Source organism: Spinacia oleracea, chromosome 3 (assembly GCF_020520425.1).
Source record: "Spinacia oleracea cultivar Varoflay chromosome 3, BTI_SOV_V1, whole genome shotgun sequence".
Lineage (NCBI taxonomy): Eukaryota > Viridiplantae > Streptophyta > Magnoliopsida > Caryophyllales > Amaranthaceae > Spinacia > Spinacia oleracea.
Genome location: NC_079489.1, coordinates 54,052,380 through 54,074,900, shown reverse-complemented (window position 1 = coordinate 54,074,900; position 22,521 = coordinate 54,052,380). Strand labels below are relative to the sequence as shown.

The following is a 22,521-nucleotide window of genomic DNA, read 5'->3' as shown; positions in this document are numbered from 1 at the left end:
CCATTCTGAGATTTTACTATTCACGTGGCTAGTCGTGAATGTGTATAGTTAAGGTGTGATTCAACATATAAGAGAAGATTGTTGTTTTATCTTCAGGAAAAGAGACACCAACAATTTATAATGCAGTATGTATTGCACAGCTCAAGGAATGATACATTAAAGGTGATAGAACAAAGCACATCTCACCAAAATTACACTCATGAACTTCAGAAGAATGGCGATATAAATGTCTAACAGAGTCGTTCAAGTGAAAATTTGGCAGATTTGTTTACTAATCTTCCCACTGCTACATTTAGAAAGTTAGTTCGCCTCATTGGATTGCCTCGTTTCAAAGATCTTCAATGATGTTACCATTAGGTGGAGTAAATGCACAACTATACTCTTTTTCCCTTAACCATGGTTTTTCCCACTGGATTTTCCTAGCAAGGTTTTTAGTGAGACAGCATCTCATGCACATTATAAGGCATTGTATTGTTTTGAATAATGGACATCCAACGGGGAGTGTTATAAAATATATATTAGGATGAATGCTCATTATACCCTTACCCCAATATAATATTATGTATGTATATATATTATATATGCCTAATGAATAAATAGAAAAATAGACAGTTAGTTTCTCTCTTCCTCTCTCTCCCTCTCTCTCTACCTTCATAATAATATATTAATTTTTCATATTTTCCAAAAATCAATTAAATGATTTTTGGTTAAAAAATATAAAGATGAAATAAAATCAATTTATATGGTCCATATTAATTTCACTTGCCATGGTCATTTTTATCATGACTATCTTAGAATTTTCATATATACCTCAGGGTAACTCTTAAGCAACACATAACTTGAATACAGATGTCATCATTCTAATTTCCCTTTGGGACAATTTACATTAGAATACATATTTAACGCATATACCAAAAAAGTAGATTACAAGTTCATAGCTCGGCACGCGAACTGCACATCACTTTCTGGTGATTCAACCTTCACCACCTCATATTGATTCTGCAAGCAACAAAAGTTTTCGATAGTCAACTTCAACAATACCTATTATTAGGGACAAAAGATTGTTTGTAGCCTGAGTTAAACTCTTTAAACCAACAAAAGTACAAAACTAACTCTTCTAAGTACTCCCCTTATTTTGTATTATTTTCTTGTATTAGTAACTTTGACCAAGGCCAAAAGGGTAACGACAAGGAGATTAGTGAGGCCAATGTTGGGAAAAGAGTGGACTGTGGTTTAGTTGGTTCGGGAAATAAGTAGAAAAAAAATGGTTTCTCGTAGAAGGGAAAAACAAAGGTGGAAAGCACAAAAAAGAACGTCCCACAAAGGAAAGATGAAATGAAGAAGAAAGAAAACAAAGAGAGGGAGTAATTAGTAGGGTAAACAAGTAAAAGAACATACCGTCTGATCACTGGATTTTGTTTCTTGTTGAAATTTTTTAAATGCATGATGTCCACGCAAAATTTTTGCTCCCAAGCCTGTTCTGTCGCCTGATCCAACAGCTTCTTCATCCACCACAACTGCATCTACTCGGTCAGTTCCTATTTTGGCATCCGGAACCTGCACAAGAAGAAGCAAACACCATGTTACAGCACTGTTCTGTCATGAAAGACATGCATCTGGTATATTTGTTTAAGCTGTATGAAACAAAGTTCTCCTTCACAGTTTTTACAAGAAGATTGCTAAGATCTCTAGATTTTTAGGGTGGTTGATTCATAGTACCTCAAACATAGCCTCAGTAAGAATGGTCTCCAATATAGATCTTAGTCCACGTGCACCAGTGTTTTTCGCCATTGCTTTTCTTGCAATTAATTTCAAAGCTTCCTCTGTGATATGAAATTTGACCTGCATCACTTCAAAGGTCAAAAACAAAAATAAAATACCTAAAATGTGATGTGAACAATAATAGCATCATGGATTAGTCAGCTTACATCATTCATGCTAAACATCTTCTTGTATTGTTTACCAAGGGCATTTTTTGGCTGCATGAGCACCTGAAAGACATAACAACGGACACCCGTAAACCACAATTTTTTATTTTTAGGTGGGGAGGGGGGGAGGGGGGGGAGAGAGAAGCTAAATGCTTGGGACTTTGGATAAGGGAGGGATTGCCAGCATCACGCCTAAAACGTACAAGACGTGCAATCCTTAGCACGACACCACCTGATGCAGATGGCCTGTAAAGGAAATAGGAATATGGACGATCTTGCGTTACTTTGTAAATGAAAGAATTTAGTTAACCATTAACTTGGGGCTACCAGTCATTGCTGGTAATAAACATTAACATGGAGCTACCAGTGACGATCCGTATTATTTTTGCCACCATTAAGAAAGTACAATTGTACAGGGCTACCATTGAGAAATTTTCATTGTATAATTTACTACTATATCAACAACATTTTTAAATAATATACTTAAAAAAACAAATGCGGTTCATTTTCAAGCTTATCTCAATCGAGTTCGATTTGAGTTTTCAAGTTTAAGTTGACCTTCAAATTGCATGCTCACGGGTGTTATTCGACTCGAGTCTGAGTTAGCGAGTTTGATTACAGCATGAGCTCGACTCGCATCACAAATCCCCCTAGTCTAAACCATTTCATATAGGCAGTTTTTCAATAATTCTGCTTTGAACAGTTATCAATTAATCATTTTCTTTCTTCAAAACTCTGTTTCGTGGTTGAGTTTGTTTCTAAAAGGGGGAAAATATGCGAATGGCTAGGAAAGAAAGAAGGCAAATTAATATTCGTTGTATTATTACATTAGTTTGAGTATATTACAGGCCTTTTTGTATCTCTAGTCAATCTTAGAATATCAAATTATTAAGACATGTCAAAAAACACAAAAAAACAAAAAAACAAAACTAGTACGTAGTAATTGAATTATTGAACGTTAAAGTCCATGAATAGTACCAATATGTTAGTCATAATTATGTATTAGGGATAATTGATTTTATAATTTGTATTCACATTTGAAAATTAATAGATGAAGTTTAAAAGGTAAATATCCCAACATCCAACATGCATTAGCCATGACAGACTTGGCTTACTCTCACCATGTACAAGAATATGACTCTTATCCTTCCCTCAGAGAGAAAGGGTACACCATAGCGTTTTTTTCAAGGGGAAGGTACTTGATAGCTCTTACTTCCTTCGTTATACAGTAGATGCACTGTTTTGACTTTTTAGGAGGGGAGTGAAAAAAATATAAATGGACAAGTTTAGGAAAACAAGTTGAGTAAATGAAAAAAACCTGCACAAGTTGATCCTCATTCAATGCTGACAAGCTCACTAACACTGGAAATCTGCCAACAAACTCTGGTATAAGACCATATGCAATAAGATCACTGCTTTCTACCTGCATCTCAAAACCATCTTGAAGGTTTAACTAATGGTCAAAGCCGCCAAATTTAAAAGTAAAGTCACCCACATAGGCAGAATAATAAAAAATGGTGACACAAGTTTGGATATACGCCTAAGATTCTGATTCTCACAGTTTCCAATAATGAAGATGCAATCACAGCATTAGTCATCCGGCCAGATCTCATGTTAGCACGAACTGGTGCTCCAAAACCTATTGAGGAATCATGACGCCTGACAAAACGAAAATAGGAATTACTCTAAGCGCTAATCATAAGATTGTAAGAAGACTTAGGTAATGATTAGGAAACACATATAATACACACCTTTCAGATATAGTTTTTTCCAGATCAACAAATGCTCCACCACATATGAACAGAATATCTTTTGTATTGATCTGTTAAACATCAACAAATATTAAAAAAGAACAGAACACTTTATCATATTACAAAGATAATAGTTTGCAGGACGTATACAGCTTGCCAAACATCAGAAATGAGAGGATTATATACAATGATATAAGATGATGTCGAGAATGTTCCCCACTTTGAGGAGGATGCTTACTTTGATTTGAATAGAGCTCATAACCAGATTGTTTTCCTAGTATTCTTAGTCAAGTTCAATGTATACAAAAGCTCAAGGCTGCACTAAGGCAATAGGGGTCTTTTTCAAACGTTCCCCACTTTAGTGAACTCAAAATTTGCATCCAAACTCAAACTCAAGAATTTGCATCCAAACTAAAACTCAAGAATTTGCATACACCATTTTCAAACTCAAGAATTTGCATCCAAAAGTTCAAAGTAAATACCTTTGAAAGCATTGCAAATAAAATCATTGTACCTTTTTAATGGTAATTTGAAAGATAATGTAATTACATATGTTCACTATAAAATTTGTGAAAATAAGATCTTCAAATATTTCACAAATAAATGATATGTTAAAAACACCAACAACACATATCATTATCACGTTATAAATTGTATTAGCATACGCCACCTAAATCACACTAAAGGTCCATTAAAGGTTTATGCTAAAAAATACATTCCATACACAAGAATGATATGAGTTCAACTTTCAAAAAGCTTCTCAAAAGTAAAATAAAAAGGCCTACTATGAAAAAATAAAGTTTTTTGTTCACATATTACTCAAATTCATGACATTTATTTAATAGAACTTTCAATTTAAAAGAAGAAGATATGGATTTCAAATAAGGCTATTTAAACTCAATATTCAACATGTGATGTAAAACTAAATTAACACCACATATGGAGTAAAACAACCAAAAACAGGAATACAAGCACGTAATATATTTTAGAAAGGAGCTGACCCGACAGACACATCAAATGATCAAACATACATATTTTGTAATACCTGTACGCTATCACCTCGGGGATTCTTTCGAGCACCCTTGTCAGGAACATTCACTATCTAAACAACAAAGATAATTCGACAAAGCAGACAAAAATGAGAGAGCAAATCGAAGTAATAAGAAAATTCTCATTAAAAATCCAAGTAGCGGACCAGGGGCAAGATGTGTGAATGAAGATAGCAGCATTACAAACACGAACAATACCATTAATGATAATCCAGTAAGTGGCAATCATTAACATCTGAATATCTGATAGTAAATTGTTTATCCCGAGCCTTCTCAACATAATCAAGTAGAACATTTGACATTAAACTGACTGTAATGTCCCGGATGCATAACACATAAAATATCAATCAGAACTAATAAAATCACTAGACGCATTCTACGTACACATGTGCCAGGCAAGCAAATCCGAACAATAAGGCAAAAACTGGTCAAATAATAGTCGACTAGGACATGAAAGGGCCCAAATTCATAAATTCACAAATGCAGAACAGCAGAAGTCTTTTATTTGTCGATATAGTCGAAAAGACATTTGAATAGGCATCAAGAGTCATGAACAAACCAATCAAACATGTGAAGTTTAAATCATGACAATAGAAGCCAGATAAATGAGGGTCATGGTTTTTCATGAGAACAATGAGCTTACTGTTCCTTCCAGCATTTTCAGCAATGCCTGTTGAACACCTTCACCAGATACATCTCTTCCAATGTTTGAGCTCTCAGCCTGCAGAGAAATATGTTCGGTAAAGAGAAAGTCTATTATTAAGATAAGCCAAAAGGAGGGAAAAAGAGAAAGGACCAGCACGCTAGTAGTCCTTCAAAAATATGAAGATATAGATACAGCACTCGAATTTCTTTGAACATTTGCAAAAGGAATACTAAGAAAATCCACATACACATATGCCTAAAGGGACATTACAAATACAACTCTCTCCAACCAAGAAATATTTGTAGACAACCGAATGCGTCATTCTCCAACCAACCAACTATATGACCTCAAAGGAAGCTTATAACAGCAACATCTGCATCCCATACTCCTCCGAGAAGTCACGAAAGAAGATACCAGGTGCTCGAAAATAGTCACATTCCCACTAGAGATATAGTTCTAGTTTATATGAAAAATCTAGTTAGTGCAAAGGAAAAACATATGGCAGATTGGCAGCACGTCTTCCACTAACAAAACACGCAAAAATATAAGAGACTGCCTTACTGGTTCTTAGCACCTGCATAATTGTAAGTTTAAATTTTCTATAATTAGCAACTCAATAAAAATTTTAACTCATTTCAAGGCCTTAGCCTCCCAAAGACTTCTGGACAAGGGAAGAGATTTTCAGTCACAATTTCTTAGCAGACGTGTTTTAAACGAATTAAAAGAGAACAATCTGCTAGAGTTGGCTAACCAAACTTAATAATCTCAAATCTAAATAATTCACACGAACTCGAGCACCCAACTGGTTAGTAATCTCTTCCAGCTCCTAGTCAAGGAATCACACCTAAAACTAAGTTTCTGTGAAAAACAACTACCACTTCCCACCACAAAAGTAGAGACCAAATCATCATTAGTTAAAAACATGTCGGTGTATTTACTGATCTAAATCATACTTTATAAAAGGACTCCACAGCATTCTTGCCAAACCCCCCCTCCTCCCGTGAAAATATTAAAAACTCAGATCTAAGCCCTTGGTGCATGAGGAAGCTCTAAGGCATACAACATATTCATGGACAAAAGCATTCTGCGAAGTAGGCTAGTAGCAAAATTTCCCAAGGTTAAAATGTTTTTATTCCATCAATCTATCACAGTTTCTTAATGCAGAAAAAAAAATGCAAGATGCCAAATTTGAAACGACCAAAACACCTTCTTAAAAAAATAAAAAAAAGTACCTCCCGCGAACTCTCCCTTCGCCCTCTCTTGTTCGATCTCTCTATACACACTAGTCTCCCACTGGTTTTCGTCTCTGAACCAAATATACTACAATGATGTACTAAATATCGTACAATCCCTTTTAACAACTTACATTAGAGCATGTTTATCAAACACCAAAATTTTGGACTTCAACCCAATAAAATATAATATTTTATATTTTCTCTCCCAAACACCAAACCCAACACCAACAATATTTAACAACATTTATCAAACACCATCTCTAAAATGTCACTTTACAATTAAAACACCATCTATAAAATGCCACTTTGCATTTTTTTTTTAAAAACAATATTGTTTGGTCCAATGTTACATGAAACGCGGGACGTTTCGGAACGTGGTACGGGAACGGGAACGCGGAACTCTCCATTAAAAGTTTCCGGAACGTTGTGTTAATTTATTTATTATTTATTTTTTTGGAATTTAAATTTTATAATACAAAATTACAAAAATTAAGCAATAAAATTATAATAATAAATAAAAGAAGAATAAAAATACTAAAAAAAAATAGAAGGGAAAGGGTCCACGGAGACTAGCCTGTAATCTTTATAAAAATGAAGGCCTCTTCTAAAGTTAATAAAGACTCTAAACACTTTAATATATAAAGAAATAATAAAGAACTAAAGCTGAAGGGGCCACAAGTCCCACAACTACGATTATCTGTGTAAAAAATATAAAGAAATAAAGATGAAAGGGCCACAACTATAACTATGATTATCTGTGTAAAAAACAAAGAAATAAAGATGAGAGGGGCCAGCTGTAACTCATTATAAAGAATCTTTTGCAAAAAAAAAAAAAAATAATACATAAAGAAAACCAAACATCTTCATCGTCTTCTTCAATGATGCGCCTCGTCTTCTTCAACGCCACAACCATTAACAGAGATGAAGCTTCAAATTCAACCTAGGAAACACCAAAAACTAAATCAAGCCTATCATATATCGGGTACGCCGCCTTCAACGAACTGGTACGAGTTCCGCAGTGAACCCGGGACGAGCGAACCCGGGGCGCGGAACAGGGCAACGTTCCGTGTTCCGGGTATCATTGGTTTGGTCCCCTCATATGCAACATGTCAAGTATTCTATGCATGAAATTGGTTTTCCATTTGGTGTTCATGAACACCAATTCTTAAATGGTTTCACTCTCTCTCTCCCTTTCTCTCTCATCTCTCTAACTATTTTATTGTATTTTATTCAATTCTCTCTCTTGAACACCAAAAATTGGTGTTTGATAAACATACTCTTATATCAGCATTCTACCCTTTTACTAAAAGATTTGCAGATCTTAATATTATCTCCGGTCCTTCCAGATAAAAAAGTTGCAAACTTAGTCATCATATTCATTTCCTTTTTCGGTTAAGGGACCACTGAAAGAGGTTTTCTTTTCTCGCTATATACACTTTGGCCAATAAATTAATTAAAACGATTGAATTTAAAGTTTGAAATTAAATAGCATCTTTCACCACAATGTGAAAGCTGGGCGGAAGCATAGAAGTCTCAAGAGGAAGAATAGTGTGGTGCCCTTTTTTGTTCGCGATTTTGTCTTTTCATTTCTGTATTTAGCAATTAGTTATTGCAGTTTGCAACTCCCTTTATGAAATACTCATACTTTGTGAAATCAAAATATCTATAATCAACAAGGGAAGCTTCAATTGCACCACTTTCAGTCCTGGAAGTTTCTCAAAACATCAAGTTGAAGTAAAAAGCTGTGAAAATTTAGCTAGCACTGTTTTGGTTGCAAGGATGCATTAATTTGTATTCAAGGTAATACATTAGGAGATGAAACTGTTAAGACCATAGAAAAAAAAACGCGGATACGGTCGCGTTCGCGGTAACGGTCACGTTGTCGCAGAAACCTCTTGTAACGGAAGAATAGAACGGATCGAGGCTGACGCGGTGTGAATTTTTTGAAAAAAACCACGTAACATTTCTAAGCCTAATTATTACATTTTTAGTCTAAAAAGTATTATATCAACACAATATAACCAAATCTATCATAATACGAGTGAGTATTATATTCTGTGAACAAATAAGCACTCGAAATATCATGTTTTATAAACTATATAACTAATTAAAAGAATATTTTTGATGAATTTATGTAAAAGAACGGTGTAACGGAGAAAAAAGCGTCTAACGCGGCGAGTCGCCGTTACGTAACGGACGACGCGGAGAGAAAGACGTGATTTTTGTCAAACCGTAACGTAACGGGTTTTCGCGGAACGGCAAATCCAAAATAGGTAACAGAACGGCCGTTACGTAACGGAACGGCCGAGTTTTAATTCCATGGTTAAGACTCTTATGAGAGTTATCTAATGACGAGGTCGATTAACTCAAACTCTGAGGAGCTTCCATTTCAACTTGGATACTAGTCAACAGTGTGAAATGAACCCTTTTACAGTTAACAGGAACTTATTTTTTCTAGGCTTCCAGAATGCTTTGACCCTATACATGGTACTGGGACAGTCTTTTTCATCACCAACGTATTCACATGGCTACTAAGTAAGAATTTAAGGACAGAGGAGAAGAGGCTTTCCCTGACAAATAAATCTAGTATCCTGAGTTACACATTTATTTCTGATAAAACAAAGTAGATCTGCTTCAAAAAAGGGAGGCTTCTATATAAACCAAGACTGGAGCAGCAACCTTCAGTTTACCATAGTTGGACACTATACTAAGTGCTTTCTTGATTGACAACACAAATGATGAAAGAGAAATTTATGGGAATTGATAGGTCGGAGAGTTTTTGGTAGACAAAAAGAAGAAAGAATTTCAAAACATGGGAAAAAAATTTGCAAGCCCCCTTGGTCAATCTAAATTCAAAGAATTTCAACTTCTCTTGATGTTAACCAAACAAGTTTAATAAATTCCTAAGAGTTGCAAAAGGAAGTAACTTCCCCTGAATTATATTTTCACTTAGGAATTAGCTTCCCATGTAAACAAGCACTAGAAGAAAATATGATTTCAAGAGATAATGGAGAACACAAAAAAAATACAACAGAAAGAAAAATCATGCAGGAAATTATCATTGAACAGAATTCAGGTTAGAATGACAGCTGAGAGCATGGATATTGTGACGATTTAGATGGATAATTTTCCTTTTTTCTATAACCTTTTTTATTCTATCTAGCATGATTACTTTGCATATTAGGAAATAATTTTCACTTGCCTTTAAATCCTCCCCCCAATGAGTTTTAACCAAACACCCCTCTCCCTTATCATCATTTTGTCTGTTATCCGTAGTGCCTCTTGCCTACTCTCTTTTTAGCGACCTTGACCGGCCACAAGCATACAGAAGCCACAAACATACAGAAGCCACAATGACAATTCTAACCTAGGTAGCACCGATACGGATACGGGAACGGATACGGGTACGGGTACGGGGACGGAAAACGGCAAAACCAAAACTTCTAAAAACGGGTACGGCTTGGATTCGGCAAAAAAAATTAAATAATATATATTACCTTAAATTTTTAATAGATATAAAATCTCCATCTAATTTTTGTAGAAAAATATACAGTGACGTTAAACCATGGAGTCATGGATTGAAAATATGGTGGGCCCTAATGAATAGAAAACTAGAAGCTACAGGATATTTAAAATTAGTTTAAATAATAATAATAAATAAGAAGAGTGGACTTTTTGACCCACTTTCTTTAATCCTTTGTCTTCTCCTTCAATCTACGGACCACCTTTTTTAATTCTCTCTCTCCTCCTTCATCAGTTCCATCGAAGAAAAGTAGAAAACTCAAAACCTTTGTTCTGTCACCATCAATTATCTACAATAACATCCATGATTCAAGATGCCCGCGGTCAGATCCTTGTTCATCCACGACTCGAGGTAGACGCTTCAATAAGTTTCCGGCCACCACGCAACCACCGGACCACCACGCAACCACCGGACCACCGCATCAAAAACTTCTCGCAACTCCATAGAATTGGTCGCTTAATAATGCCGACTTCGATCCCTAACCATTCATCCTCTTTCATGTATGTTTAGTGCTTGAATTTTTAGATTTAGTGTTACAAACCCTAGATTTGAGAAAAAAAGGGGAAGAAGAAGGAAGGGTACGTCTTGAAGCTGTATAATCCGTCCCCAACAACCTCCCTAGCCGTCCCCTACTGAACCTGACGTCCCCACCATTCAAGAGTCGTCCAGGGGACGTATTTCCGGCGTATCCGTCCCGTACCCGTAACTTACCCGTCCCCGGTACGGGAAACGGCACTCCGGGGAAGTACCCGTGCTTCATAGATTCTAACCATCTGAAACAATTGAAAATCCTATAGGCAGGTACCCCTTGTAGTAGATGTTAATGATTGTACTAGCTATGAGAGTGTGCCTGTCAAATGACAACCCCTGACTCCTCCATGCTCCATTGACCTAAAAACATTTCGTAAAATTCTCGGTATGCTTATCCTCAAATAGCGAAGAAACAAAATCTAAACATGCCTTACTATGCATATGCCATAATTGCATAAATACAACCTCAGGTATAACCCATAACTGTAGTAAAGATCTACCTGAAAAAGACACCAAGGGGGTGTCAAGACTCAAGACTGTCAACTATGTACGACAAATTGGCAAAATCCAAGCTATCATGTAACTAAAAAAATTGAAATTTATCTTTAACTTAATCCTCCTTTAAATATCCAAAAGCAGGAAACAAAATATCAATGAGTACCTTCTTTGTAATCTTATCCACTTCGTCAATGTAGACTATCCCTTGTTGAGCAGCTTCCACATTAAAGTCAGCAACCTATTGCCAAATAAAAAAGACAAAAAAATGTAAGATCAATGGTTCTTGATATACAATAAAAAAAAGGTCTAGTCTTTCTAGAAAAAATGTTGTTTCTGTAAAATAGTACTTCATATTTTGTTTTTTGTTAGATGCAATCATTTTCACGCTTGCCAATGCAAAACTTAAACCATTAATATCTCTAATCTATGTTACTCCAACTCTTCATTTTACCTCAAGTACCCGTGTAAGATCTTCCACACTCCGACATGGTTACGGACACTCCGACACTTCATTTTTTACTTAAATCATGGAAAACTTTCACAATTAGCCGAGTCCGACACTTGGATACGTACCCATTTCCGACACTAGTACCCGAGTCCAAGTAACATAGTCTCTAATTATCAATGGGTAAAAAATCACTCCGTACTAAAAAAATGATATTTCCAAAATATACATTGACACGAATCTACCGAGATCCCACATGACTATATTTTTCCTAAGGTATAAATCCCAAAAAATAAAGGAAGTAATGTGTATGAATAGTTAAATAACCAAAGTGTTAAAAAAACGGAGGAAGTAATAACTAATACGGACAACAAAAGGATACGAGGTAAAAATTAGTTTGGACCATTCTATATTTTTAAGTATGGAAAAGGACAACGCATGATGGTTACGTTTCCTTTTCATTTCCTCTTGATTGTCATATCTTCTTCCCTCCCAGGTAGAAAATAAAAATAGAGATGGCACATAACAGGATAATTTGGGGAAAAATAAAAAATAAAACTAATTTGATTAGAAAAGAAACACTGGTGAATGTAAAAGTGAGAACGTTGTGATTATTAGATTATTAAAGAACAGAAGAAGTGTGAAGGGTAAACAAAAGATTAAACGACTACTGTAAGAAAATAAAAATAAAAAGATTCAACCCTGCGACGCTCAAATTTCAATGGTGTTTGATTTCCTTGGGTTGTTAAGCCTTTGTTGGGTAAAGCTGTATTACAATGCCTGCTACCCATTTTAACTTTAGCAGAACACAAGGAGATGTAAGTTTGAAACCATTTGCCCTACGTCGAGATATAGCACGGGAAACGAGCTAAGAGGATGTATAAAACCAAACTCCAACAACAGGAAACTTAAATGTACATTGGGCCTACTTCTATATGCGCTTGAGGGTTTCTAGTTAAGATAGCAATGATCTACCTCTAACTCACTGGTCACTGCGAGCTTTAAATTTATGAACTCAGCGAGCTAAGTCATGAATAAAATTTTGAGCTCATCACAGCTTCAAGCCCAGCCGAACTCTGATACATTACTATTGACCTTGCCGATTAACACCCTTTGCTTCAGCGCTCTTTACTTTTGAATCAATTTTATTTACTTTTCAATCAATTCAATATACTTTTAGACCGAATGAACTAAAACGTATGTATAACAATCTTTGAGAAAATAGATTAAGAAGTTTGTTGCCAATGCTATTATTAGATGATTATTAATATAGTTTTTCAATTCAAGTTAAAAACTCGAATTCAGGGATATTGACTTCCATGCTTGACTTTTATGGTATTGAAGAATTTGAAATTTTTATATACTCTTACAGTTTAATCTACATAGTTTGACTTTCACGCTAGCTAACGCAAAACTTTGACCAATAATATCTTTCATAATCAATATGTAAAAGTTATGTTAAGATTCGGAAACTATATATTGAGAAGATTCTAAAAAGATCCCATACAGTGAGCTTTACAGCCAACACAACAAACCATTGTTTCGTACTTCAGCAAAAACACCAAAAAGGATCTCTTGAAGTAATCAATGGCGTAGCTACTTTTAACACAGAAAAACAAGATTCCGTGAAGGTGAAAGCATGTAAAAAACCTCATACCAAATAGTGCGCTAGACAATGGAATATGCAAACATAAATCAAACACTACCTCATATTGTTTATCAACCTCAACCACAAAGTTGAGATAAATGAACAGAAATGAACAGCATGCCAGTAACATACCGTTAGTAGTTTAAACAATATTGATTCCACATCTTCTCCAACATAGCCTGCCTGAATAAGAAAAGAACATTGCTCAATTCAGTGATACGCAAATGAAACATAAATCTCCCCTAGATGTATGCTTTAAATTAATATTCAAAAGGCATATGATTCTGGAGAATGGCCTTTTATCTAATGTTGGCTATTGGTTTTCCGAGTCAGTTTGTAAGTGGATGATGACTTGCCTGAATACATTCTCGTTTAACATCAATGGGAAGCTCACTAAACCGTTTTCAAGGCAAGAAGGGCCTGAGGCAGGGGGGGTTCCTTTTCACCTTACTTTCCTGTTCTGTGTATGGAATATCTAAATAGGTCTTTAGAAGGACTAAAGGATAGCCCAAAGTTCCATTATCATCCTATATGTAAGAAGGTGGATCTTACCTGTGTGTTTTGCGGATGATCTCCTCATGTTTGCTAGAGGAGACAGGGGCTCTGTAAGGGAGCTTTATAATGATTTTCAGTGTTTTTCGAAGGCCTCTTGACTAAAAAGAAAACATTAGCAACAGCATCATTTACTTTGGAGGAGATAGAAAAGATGTGCAATCTGCAATCCTTGAAGCATTATAATTTACTAAAGGTATGCCTCCTTTCAAGTATCTTATAGTCCCACTCTCCACTACGAAACTATCTATTATCCAATGTCAGTCTTTCATCCAGAAAATTCTTCATAAAATAGATAGTTGGACTTCAAAACTCTTAATCTATGTTGGTAAAGTACAATTGATTAACTCGGTTTTGTTTGGAATGCCAACATATTGGTGTCAGATTTTTCTAACCCCAAACAAATTCTCAAACTCATTCAGGCATTGTGTAGAGCTTTTCTGTGGACAGGCTCCTTTGGGGCGTCAAGAGGGCACTTATTGCTTGGGAAACACTTTATCTCCCAAAGGGAGCTGGAGGAATGAACTTGACTTGTATTACCATCTGAAAGCCATATGCAAGCTTCTATGAAACATCAACATGAAATGGCCGTATTTTAAAAAGAGATACACTTTCCTTAAACGGCCGTATTTTAAAAAGAGATACACTTTGCTTTTTTGACATGTTTTGGCCCCCACTTACATTATATTAATATTTTTCTCTTTCTTGTGGTCCCAACACTTACTCACATCATCTTTTTATTAAAATAAGATGAAAGTGGGGTAGTGGGTGAATTATTTATTAATTAATTACCGATTTTTAATTATTTATTATTTAATTATTAAATATTATTTATTATTTATTATTTAGTTGTTAATTATCATTTCTTATTATTATTAAGTAATTAATTACGGATTATTAATTATTTTTATTTATTATTAATTATTTATTATTTTATTATTATTATTTATTATCTATTTCAATTCAGTAATATTAAGTTAAGTTCAGTTCAGTTCAGGAGCATTAAGTTCAGTTCAGTTCAGCTCTAAAACTCTAAAGAACAGGGCCTTAGAAGTAAAACAAGGCATAGTTTTTCCCACTATCTTAAGATAGTCTAATAGACTTTCATCTCTCATCTAGTCTTGGCCAACAATTCTTCTTTTCTCATCCATGCCAATGGGAAGTCATGCAATACATTAATAAGTACTCTTGTAACTTACTACAACCAACAAAATTTACTCATGCTTGCAAAGCCCAAACACAACTAAGAAAAATACGAAACAATTTTGTTAGAGGTTAATTTTTATAATTAGTTTGGGCAAATTATTTTTTTGTATAGTTGTGGCCTTTGGCCTAATAGTAATACTAGGTTGTATAAATACCTACGTTTAAAAAGAATGCAATGAAGGAAAACATATTCCCATAATTCTTGAGATGATATCGGAGCCCTAGCAGCCTAGCAAGTCCCTACCACCAAAAACCCTAAACAAAAAAAATCGTCCATCGGCTGCCTCTATAATTCGTCGTTGCTTGATCCGAGTTCTCCCTTCTACCTCTGTTTCGGTGATCAACCCGGAAACATTATCACTAACGCGGTATTGAAGGGGGTAATTATGATGTTGGCCTTCAAGTCTCACCGAAAGCTTGTGATGGTGTATGGTATAATCACCAAACCTACTAACCAGGAGAAATTCCTTGACTTGGAACAGTAAACTCCATGCTTGCTCATGAATGTTACGACGTGATCTGTAGTTAGCTGAATCAATTCCTTGCCCAGATGATGGGAGTTTTTGAGAAGTATTCTATAGCGAATGGACCACACCTTCAAAAGTTGCGAGCTGATGTGAAAGCCAAACAAGTCGATTGAGAATTATCATTCCCGTCTTATGGCCCTATATGATGCCCTCAATTGTCCCAAACCATTTCATGTATGTGAATGCGGACACTGAATATGTATTTGACCGGGGAATTTGTTGAAGACCGAGAGGAGGAGAGGCTGCATTAGTTCCTTATAGATGTTGACGATGCATTATATGCCACAGTTCCTGCTCTTAATCGTGCGTATCTAGCATTCACTCAAGAAGAAAAGCCACGTGCTATTGCTCGTGGCAAGACTAAGAAGGTGGATAATCAAACTTTCGCTTTACAAGTTGATCGTTCAAAGGGTAAGCCTAATAAATGGGACCGCTTGAGCTTATTGTGTACCCAATGTAACAAGAGGGGTAATGATAACTCTTCATGCTTCAAACTCCACGGGTATCCAGATCGGTGGGTGGAGCGCCACAATGTTAGACAAGGGAACAACAGCTATGCGCCTATGCGGTGCCTTGTCTTCACAGTCCGGCCCTGAGGCAAGGGTGGGAGGTTCGTGCCAATATCGTGGCACGAGGAGAGTGCAAGGAGTGGGATAGGGGGTTCATGCGATGCAGCAACTGCCTTGCCAACCTTAGCACCAAGCAAGTCAATGTGCTCTTGAACATGATAAGTGCGCAACAAGACAAGATGAGTGGTGAGTCTCCTTTATTGTCCTCGCACATGTTACAACAGGGGACAAGTCTTGCTTGATCGATGTTGTTAATATCCTGTCACGCCCAGTAGGTTTGCCAAAGAGTGGTTCCCGTTCATGGCTTAATTCTTGAGAATAATTTATTAGCGCCCAATTTTAATTGCAATCTCATTTCAGTGACAATTAACAGAGGATTAGGGAACGGAAGAATGGATTCTATTATTCCCGGAAGAATCCTATAGTGTGTGTGGTGACTACGGCCGAGTCTGAGGTTGAGTTATGGCACAGGGCGTCCGTCAGAGTCGTCTTATTAAGCCTAGTACTGCTAAAAAACAATTAAATAAGGCTCGTGATGTTTGTCCTTGGTGAAACATTAGCATGATGTTTAATTGTCAGCGACAGTAGAGAAGAATTTTTGAATTAATTCATTGCGATTTGTGGGGTTTTTATAGAATTCCCTCTACTAGTGGTGCACATTATATCTTAACTTTGGTTGATGATTATTCAAGGTACACATCTTTTGAGTGATAAAACTGAGGTTTATAAAGCATTTTGTTCATCTTTTTCCATCTTTGAACGATCAAACTGTCAAAATAGTACGTAGCGGCAATGGCACGGAATTCAACCGTATGATGGAATATTTTGAGGAACATGGAATGCCGTTTCAAACCTCTTGTGTTGGTACCCCTCAACAAAATGGTAGGATCGAACGCAAACATTCGCACGAGCATTAATGTTTCAAGGTAATTTTCCGATAAAATTTAGGGGTGAATGTGTCCTAAAGTGATGTTTATATAATCAATCGAACATCATTCAGGTTATTGCAAGATAAAACTCTTTTTGAGGTTGTTTGATCACGTGCTAAGTTTTGATGAAATGCGCATTTTTGGTTGCTTATGTTTTGCTCACAATCAAAAAGCAAAGGGTAACAAATTTGCACCTAGGAGTCGGGAATGTGTTTTTCTCGGTTACCCTCATGGCAAAAAGGGTGGCGGCTTTATGACTTGGATAGGGGTGTCATCTTCGTATCTCATAATCTAAAATTTCACGAAACTGAATTCTCGTTCTCTAATGTCAATATCCTGATTTGGTACCAGCTACTTCAAGTTCTAGTACTATTGGTGGCGTGGATGTCGACTTTTTGGCCGATCTTGACTCTTGAGTCTATTTTAGATCTTCGAATGTGAAAGAGCAAAGGGAGAGTAGTGCAGCTTGCTCTGCCAAGCACTACAATGGCAAGCAATACCCAGCAAGGTAGTCCCCCCCCCCCACCATCAGGTATTGCTGGAGCACGCAGCGATCAGCTACAGACTGCAGTGCGATTGACTACAGTGCGATTGAACAGCAAGGCAGTCGACAGATGCCCAGCTAACATTAAACCCTCCTACCTCGTCTTCCCTCGATGATTCGAATCAGGAGCCTCATTTGGGTAGTGGATGTAGGGACATAAAACCTACGAGAATCCAGTCCATCTTCTAGTTCATCGACGACGTCTAGTTCCTCATGTACACCCTATCCTGTAGCACATTAAGTGAATTGTGAACAAAAACTCTATGCAACACCGTATATTTCTTGCAGCTGTTCTTAGAGGTCTTTAGCCAAAAACCTCATACAAATTAGTTCTCTCATAGGGTAGCTACTACTACTAAAGGTATCCTAAGGAACTTCTACTATGGGTCCTTGGATTGCAAATGAAATGGTTGAGACATTTCATTTAACACAAAAGAGATGTGGAATTCTGGTTTCCGGCCATTAGCATGAGTACACATTTTGCACGGCCAATCATGCATTGATGCAAGATGTTGCATATTACACAAGGTTTTGCCAATTTTGCACGGCAATTTAAGAAATTCAACTTCAAATAGTCATATCTCATTCATTTGAAGTCGGTTTTTCGCTTATGACTTGTCGACGGAAAGCTATTCAACCCAACTGTCATAACTAATTGAATCGCCTTAAATGATTTATGCCAGAGAAGATATGGCTGCTCAAGTTGACCCAACTACTAACTATTGTGCACTTGAACACTTCTTCATCTTCGCTTTATGTTTCCATGCAAAACCATTGAATGCAATCCCAAACAATAGAGATCTTCTTATCTACCTATGACATGTCATACCTAAGATAAACCATCCAAATAGACATGGTTGGGCAGAATATCTATCGATCTTGCAGTCAAAGTCCAAATTCCAGATTAAGCCCACATGTACTTGGATGCTACTGCATCATATACTAAATTTTTAATACCAATCAACCATACGGAACAACTTAATACCAATCAACCATACGGAACAACTTAATACCAATCAACCATACACAGCTACAATTAAAATCAAATCAAACAAAACCCTTACTTGAGTTAATGTTGTTGCATCTGCAATGACAAACGGCACATTCACCAAGCGAGCCATTGTTTTTGCAAGTAATGTCTTCCCTGTCCTTACAACCAACATCAGGTGCAAACATATCAGAACAACTTGTTCATTAATCATCTCTCACAAGGTAACTGCTGTCAAATACCGCAGAGAAGGGGGAGCAAGCTTATGATGCACGTTTATCTACAGATCAAAGTAATGCAGTCCATACCACAACCAGTTGGACCCATCAACAAGACGTTGCTTTTTTCCAATTCAACAAGATCAAAGTCATCCTGTTTGACGTCATTGTCATCTACATCTGCGCCAAACCTACCATTTGAACCAGCAATTCAAGAACCACTTAGTGAAAAAGTATAACAAGCACAAATTTTATTTTATTTTAAATGGTCATAGGGGACAAACTGGTTTTTCTCAGAAGTGTAATGTATTCTCTTGTAATGGTTATAGACTGCAACTGAAAGCACCTGCACGTTAAACAAAGAGATAAATGTACATTTGAAAGTAGCAGTTGATAAGATATGCCTCGAGCCCTCGATATCAAATTATTGAATATCTAATAACCCCCCCCCCCCCCCCCCGGCCCTTCTAGCTCCATGGAATGTTGGCAGGTTTTTTAATAACAGGGAGGTAGTAGAGGGAGGGGGGGGGGGGGGAGTTGGTGGATAAGAGACTAAGAGAGCAAGAGAAAAAGCTTTAACATAAAGGAAAGAGCAAAACAATTTGAGACAACCCTAGAAGGAAATGCAGCAAGTTGGGAAAGAGAGAACAACAAATGCATTTTGCACTGAAAACAACGCCACCAACCCCAGAACAAAGATTACTCTTTCAGCACAATAAATATCCAATTTCCTAAATGGCATGTATACAAGGGTTGCTACTTAAATGGGGACGATTGTTTTAGGGTGTATAAATTAAGCTGCTCCCTCTGACGTATAACATAAAATTATCAATTGTGTTCAGACTACCCAGAACCAAGGGAATCAACAGACAAATGTTAGATTTGATGAAATTTGTGTTGGATGGACCAGCATTAGAGTCCATACTAAATAAGCAACTAAAAGGATTAAATGAAACGTGAGGAGATATGCCACAAGCTACGTTCACACTTCACAGTAAAAACCTATAAATAAGAAACAAGCCCCACCACTACATATTACTGAAACAATCTTTGGTGCTTTGCTTACTGCTAATTAGATGACAACTCAAGTTCTTTTGAAACAAAATTAGAAGATGCTCTCAATATTCTAATACTAAACAACCACTAGCATCCAGTTTGCATCACACCATGCGTCGAAGAATAACAGGTCGAATACTTGTACAATTGGGGTAAATGTAATATGTATCGCCACTCCAAGTTCTAGAACTATTTTTTGCAAACTAGATTAGTTATGTATAATCAAGGAAGCTTGTAATTACTAATCTTTTAGTGAAAATGAAGATATGTCTTTCATGCTAAAACACGAACATGTGATTGGAAAAATGAACCTAAATAATATCAACACTAAGACAGTCTACATAAAATCAGACTAAATAACTGCAAACGTTACTGGAACTTCTCAAGGAAGTCGAAGAGTGACACAAGTGGAGCAGATCAGGGTTACATGAGGCAGTTTCTTTTTGCTTTTCTCAGTTCCTTAATCATTATTCCTCAGTTAATTTGATGCTTTGTAGAGTAACAACATAGCTCGCACCGGCTTAGGAGCATAAAATTTTGTTGGCCGATGCTTTAAGATGTTTTTGATGAAACCAAAGATTCATTTGTTCTTTAGACTTTGCGATATAATGGACTAAATCAAATGGGTCTCAGAATCTTTTTGCTTCCTTTCCATGAAGTAGAAGATGGTCGTGTCATTATCGCTCATGGGTCAATTGGAAACAACCTCTCTTCCCCTCCCCCCCACCACCACCAACCCGCTTGTTGTGGGAGCCTCTTTGAAGGAAATGGGGTAATGGATAATGATGATGATGCTTCAAGATGTTTCTTCAAGGGGATCTAAGCGGTTGAAAGAGGAAAAAGAAATAACCACTTAATCAGAACACGGGATGGTCTATGAGGTGTGAAGCAGTGGAGAATGAGAAATTAAGCCTGCACAAACCATTCAAGAAAAGGACACAAGAAGCAGATGCAATAGTAGTCAAGGCAAAAAGCTTGTAACCATCTTTTTAATGATAAACTAATGGGTATCGGCTGTGTGGCCACTTTAGTTATTCATTAGTGAGATACCGATGCACAACTGCTATGTATCTCAGTTTAAAATTCTCTGAATCCTCCTTTTATCTACGCAGTACTAAACTACATTACAAGAATCATATGAGAAGAAATATCATACAACCAAGACTTTGTAATCAAACATCTTTAGTAAACAGGTAGGCAAATCCTATTCCATATTCCCTTCCACTTACTTTCTGTATTACATTATTTCTGGTCTCCGATAAGCACTCTTCGCAATTTCATCACTGTCTAATGCCATTCACAATTTCAGCACTAATCAAAATCAGTGTTCTAGTAAAGGATAGTTCAATAACGCACTTACTTTCAACTCCACAAGCAAACATAGAAAGGCACCTCACCATCACAACAAACATGCAACAAGTACAAAAATAAAAACCAAAAGTTCCTATAATTAGCATAAATCTATAAATTTTCCTAAAATATGAAATAAGAATAAAAGGTGATAATGCTTGACCTTCTTAGCTCGTTCCTGCCCAATGACAAACTCATCGAGTCCCCTGCAAATCTCCTTAGGCGTTGGCAAATTCATCCCCAAATTCGCTCCACCCCACACATCTCTCTCTCCAACCCCGTTCACCCGACCTCCTCCTTTGGGCAGGTCCCCGGGCACACTATCACACTCCACTCTAGTAGCAGCCCAATAATGATTCTGCCCCGAACTCAGCGTCGAATCCTCGGGTGAAGGAGGAGGAGGAAGATCCCTAACATAAGACCTCAACTTCTGCCACATAGAAACCTTCTCATTCTCCTCCTCACCATTACTATTACTAATATCATCCTCCTTCACAAACATCCCCTCCATCATCATATCATCCTTATCCTTCCCTCCAACCTTCCCAATCTCGAAGAAACTCCCCTGCAACGGCGCCAATTTAAACGGCCGAAAGTAAAACGCAGTTTTGCAGTGAGGACAAATATTCAACGCTTGGTAAATCCCTACTTCGTTGGGAGTAATCGACAATGGACGATTCGAGAAGAGGACATTCATTTGCTTCGAGCAACGAGGGCAATTTACAACCGCCTTGATTTGATCGTAGTTGTCGGAACTCCCTTCCCATTTTAGCCGACCTTGAAACCCGAACCCTAATTTAAGAAATGCCGGAAATTGAGGGTGACATAAAAGTGAGTTGGTGATTTTAAGAGATGAGGAGTGGCGGTGATAATGGCGGCGATGGTGGTTGCGGTGGTGGTGAGGAGAGAGAGGGGGATGTGGCGGCGGAACAGTGGAGGAGAGAGAAAATGTAAGGAGTTGTTTGAGGTTTTTTCGCCGGAGAAGTTTCGACATGGTGATTATTTTTCCTCGGAAAATTCGGAAAAGAAAAGTGTTGGGTACTTTTTCCTAATATTATACAACGCGGATGGGGCACGTTTGCACATTTCACCTGCACCAAAACGCAGAAAAATAAGAACAAAAAGCAAAAACCTAAAAAAATCACAAAAATGTAAAAGAACACAAAAACCGTAAAAGAAAGAACATCAGGAAGTAAACGAAAAGCACAATAAGTAAAACAGGAAAGAACAATCATATTAAAACAAAAAAAAGTACAAAGAAGAAAAGAACAATTTCTCTGTATTAATAAACTATAAAAAGAACATGAAAAAATACGTAAAAGAACATA

The 22,521-nt window shown here is 36.8% G+C and overlaps 1 protein-coding gene across 1 annotated transcript; it reads right to left on the bottom strand.

Moving 5' to 3' along the window:
- Window positions 1-774: 774 nt before the first annotated feature.
- On the bottom strand, window positions 775-22,229 carry LOC110803788 (CLP protease regulatory subunit CLPX1, mitochondrial). The gene is made up of 15 exons (XM_022009310.2): window positions 21,357-22,229; window positions 19,072-19,133; window positions 18,878-18,978; window positions 18,646-18,725; window positions 13,387-13,437; window positions 11,325-11,399; window positions 5,372-5,449; window positions 4,725-4,781; window positions 3,680-3,750; window positions 3,488-3,587; window positions 3,247-3,351; window positions 1,929-1,991; window positions 1,720-1,842; window positions 1,399-1,557; window positions 775-999 (listed from the first exon to the last, which is right to left on the bottom strand). The coding sequence occupies exons 1-15, from the start codon at window positions 22,185-22,187 to the stop codon at window positions 925-927; spliced, it is 2,031 nt and encodes a 676-aa protein (XP_021865002.1). The 5' UTR covers window positions 22,188-22,229; the 3' UTR covers window positions 775-924.
- Between the last annotated feature and the right edge of the window lie 292 nt (window positions 22,230-22,521).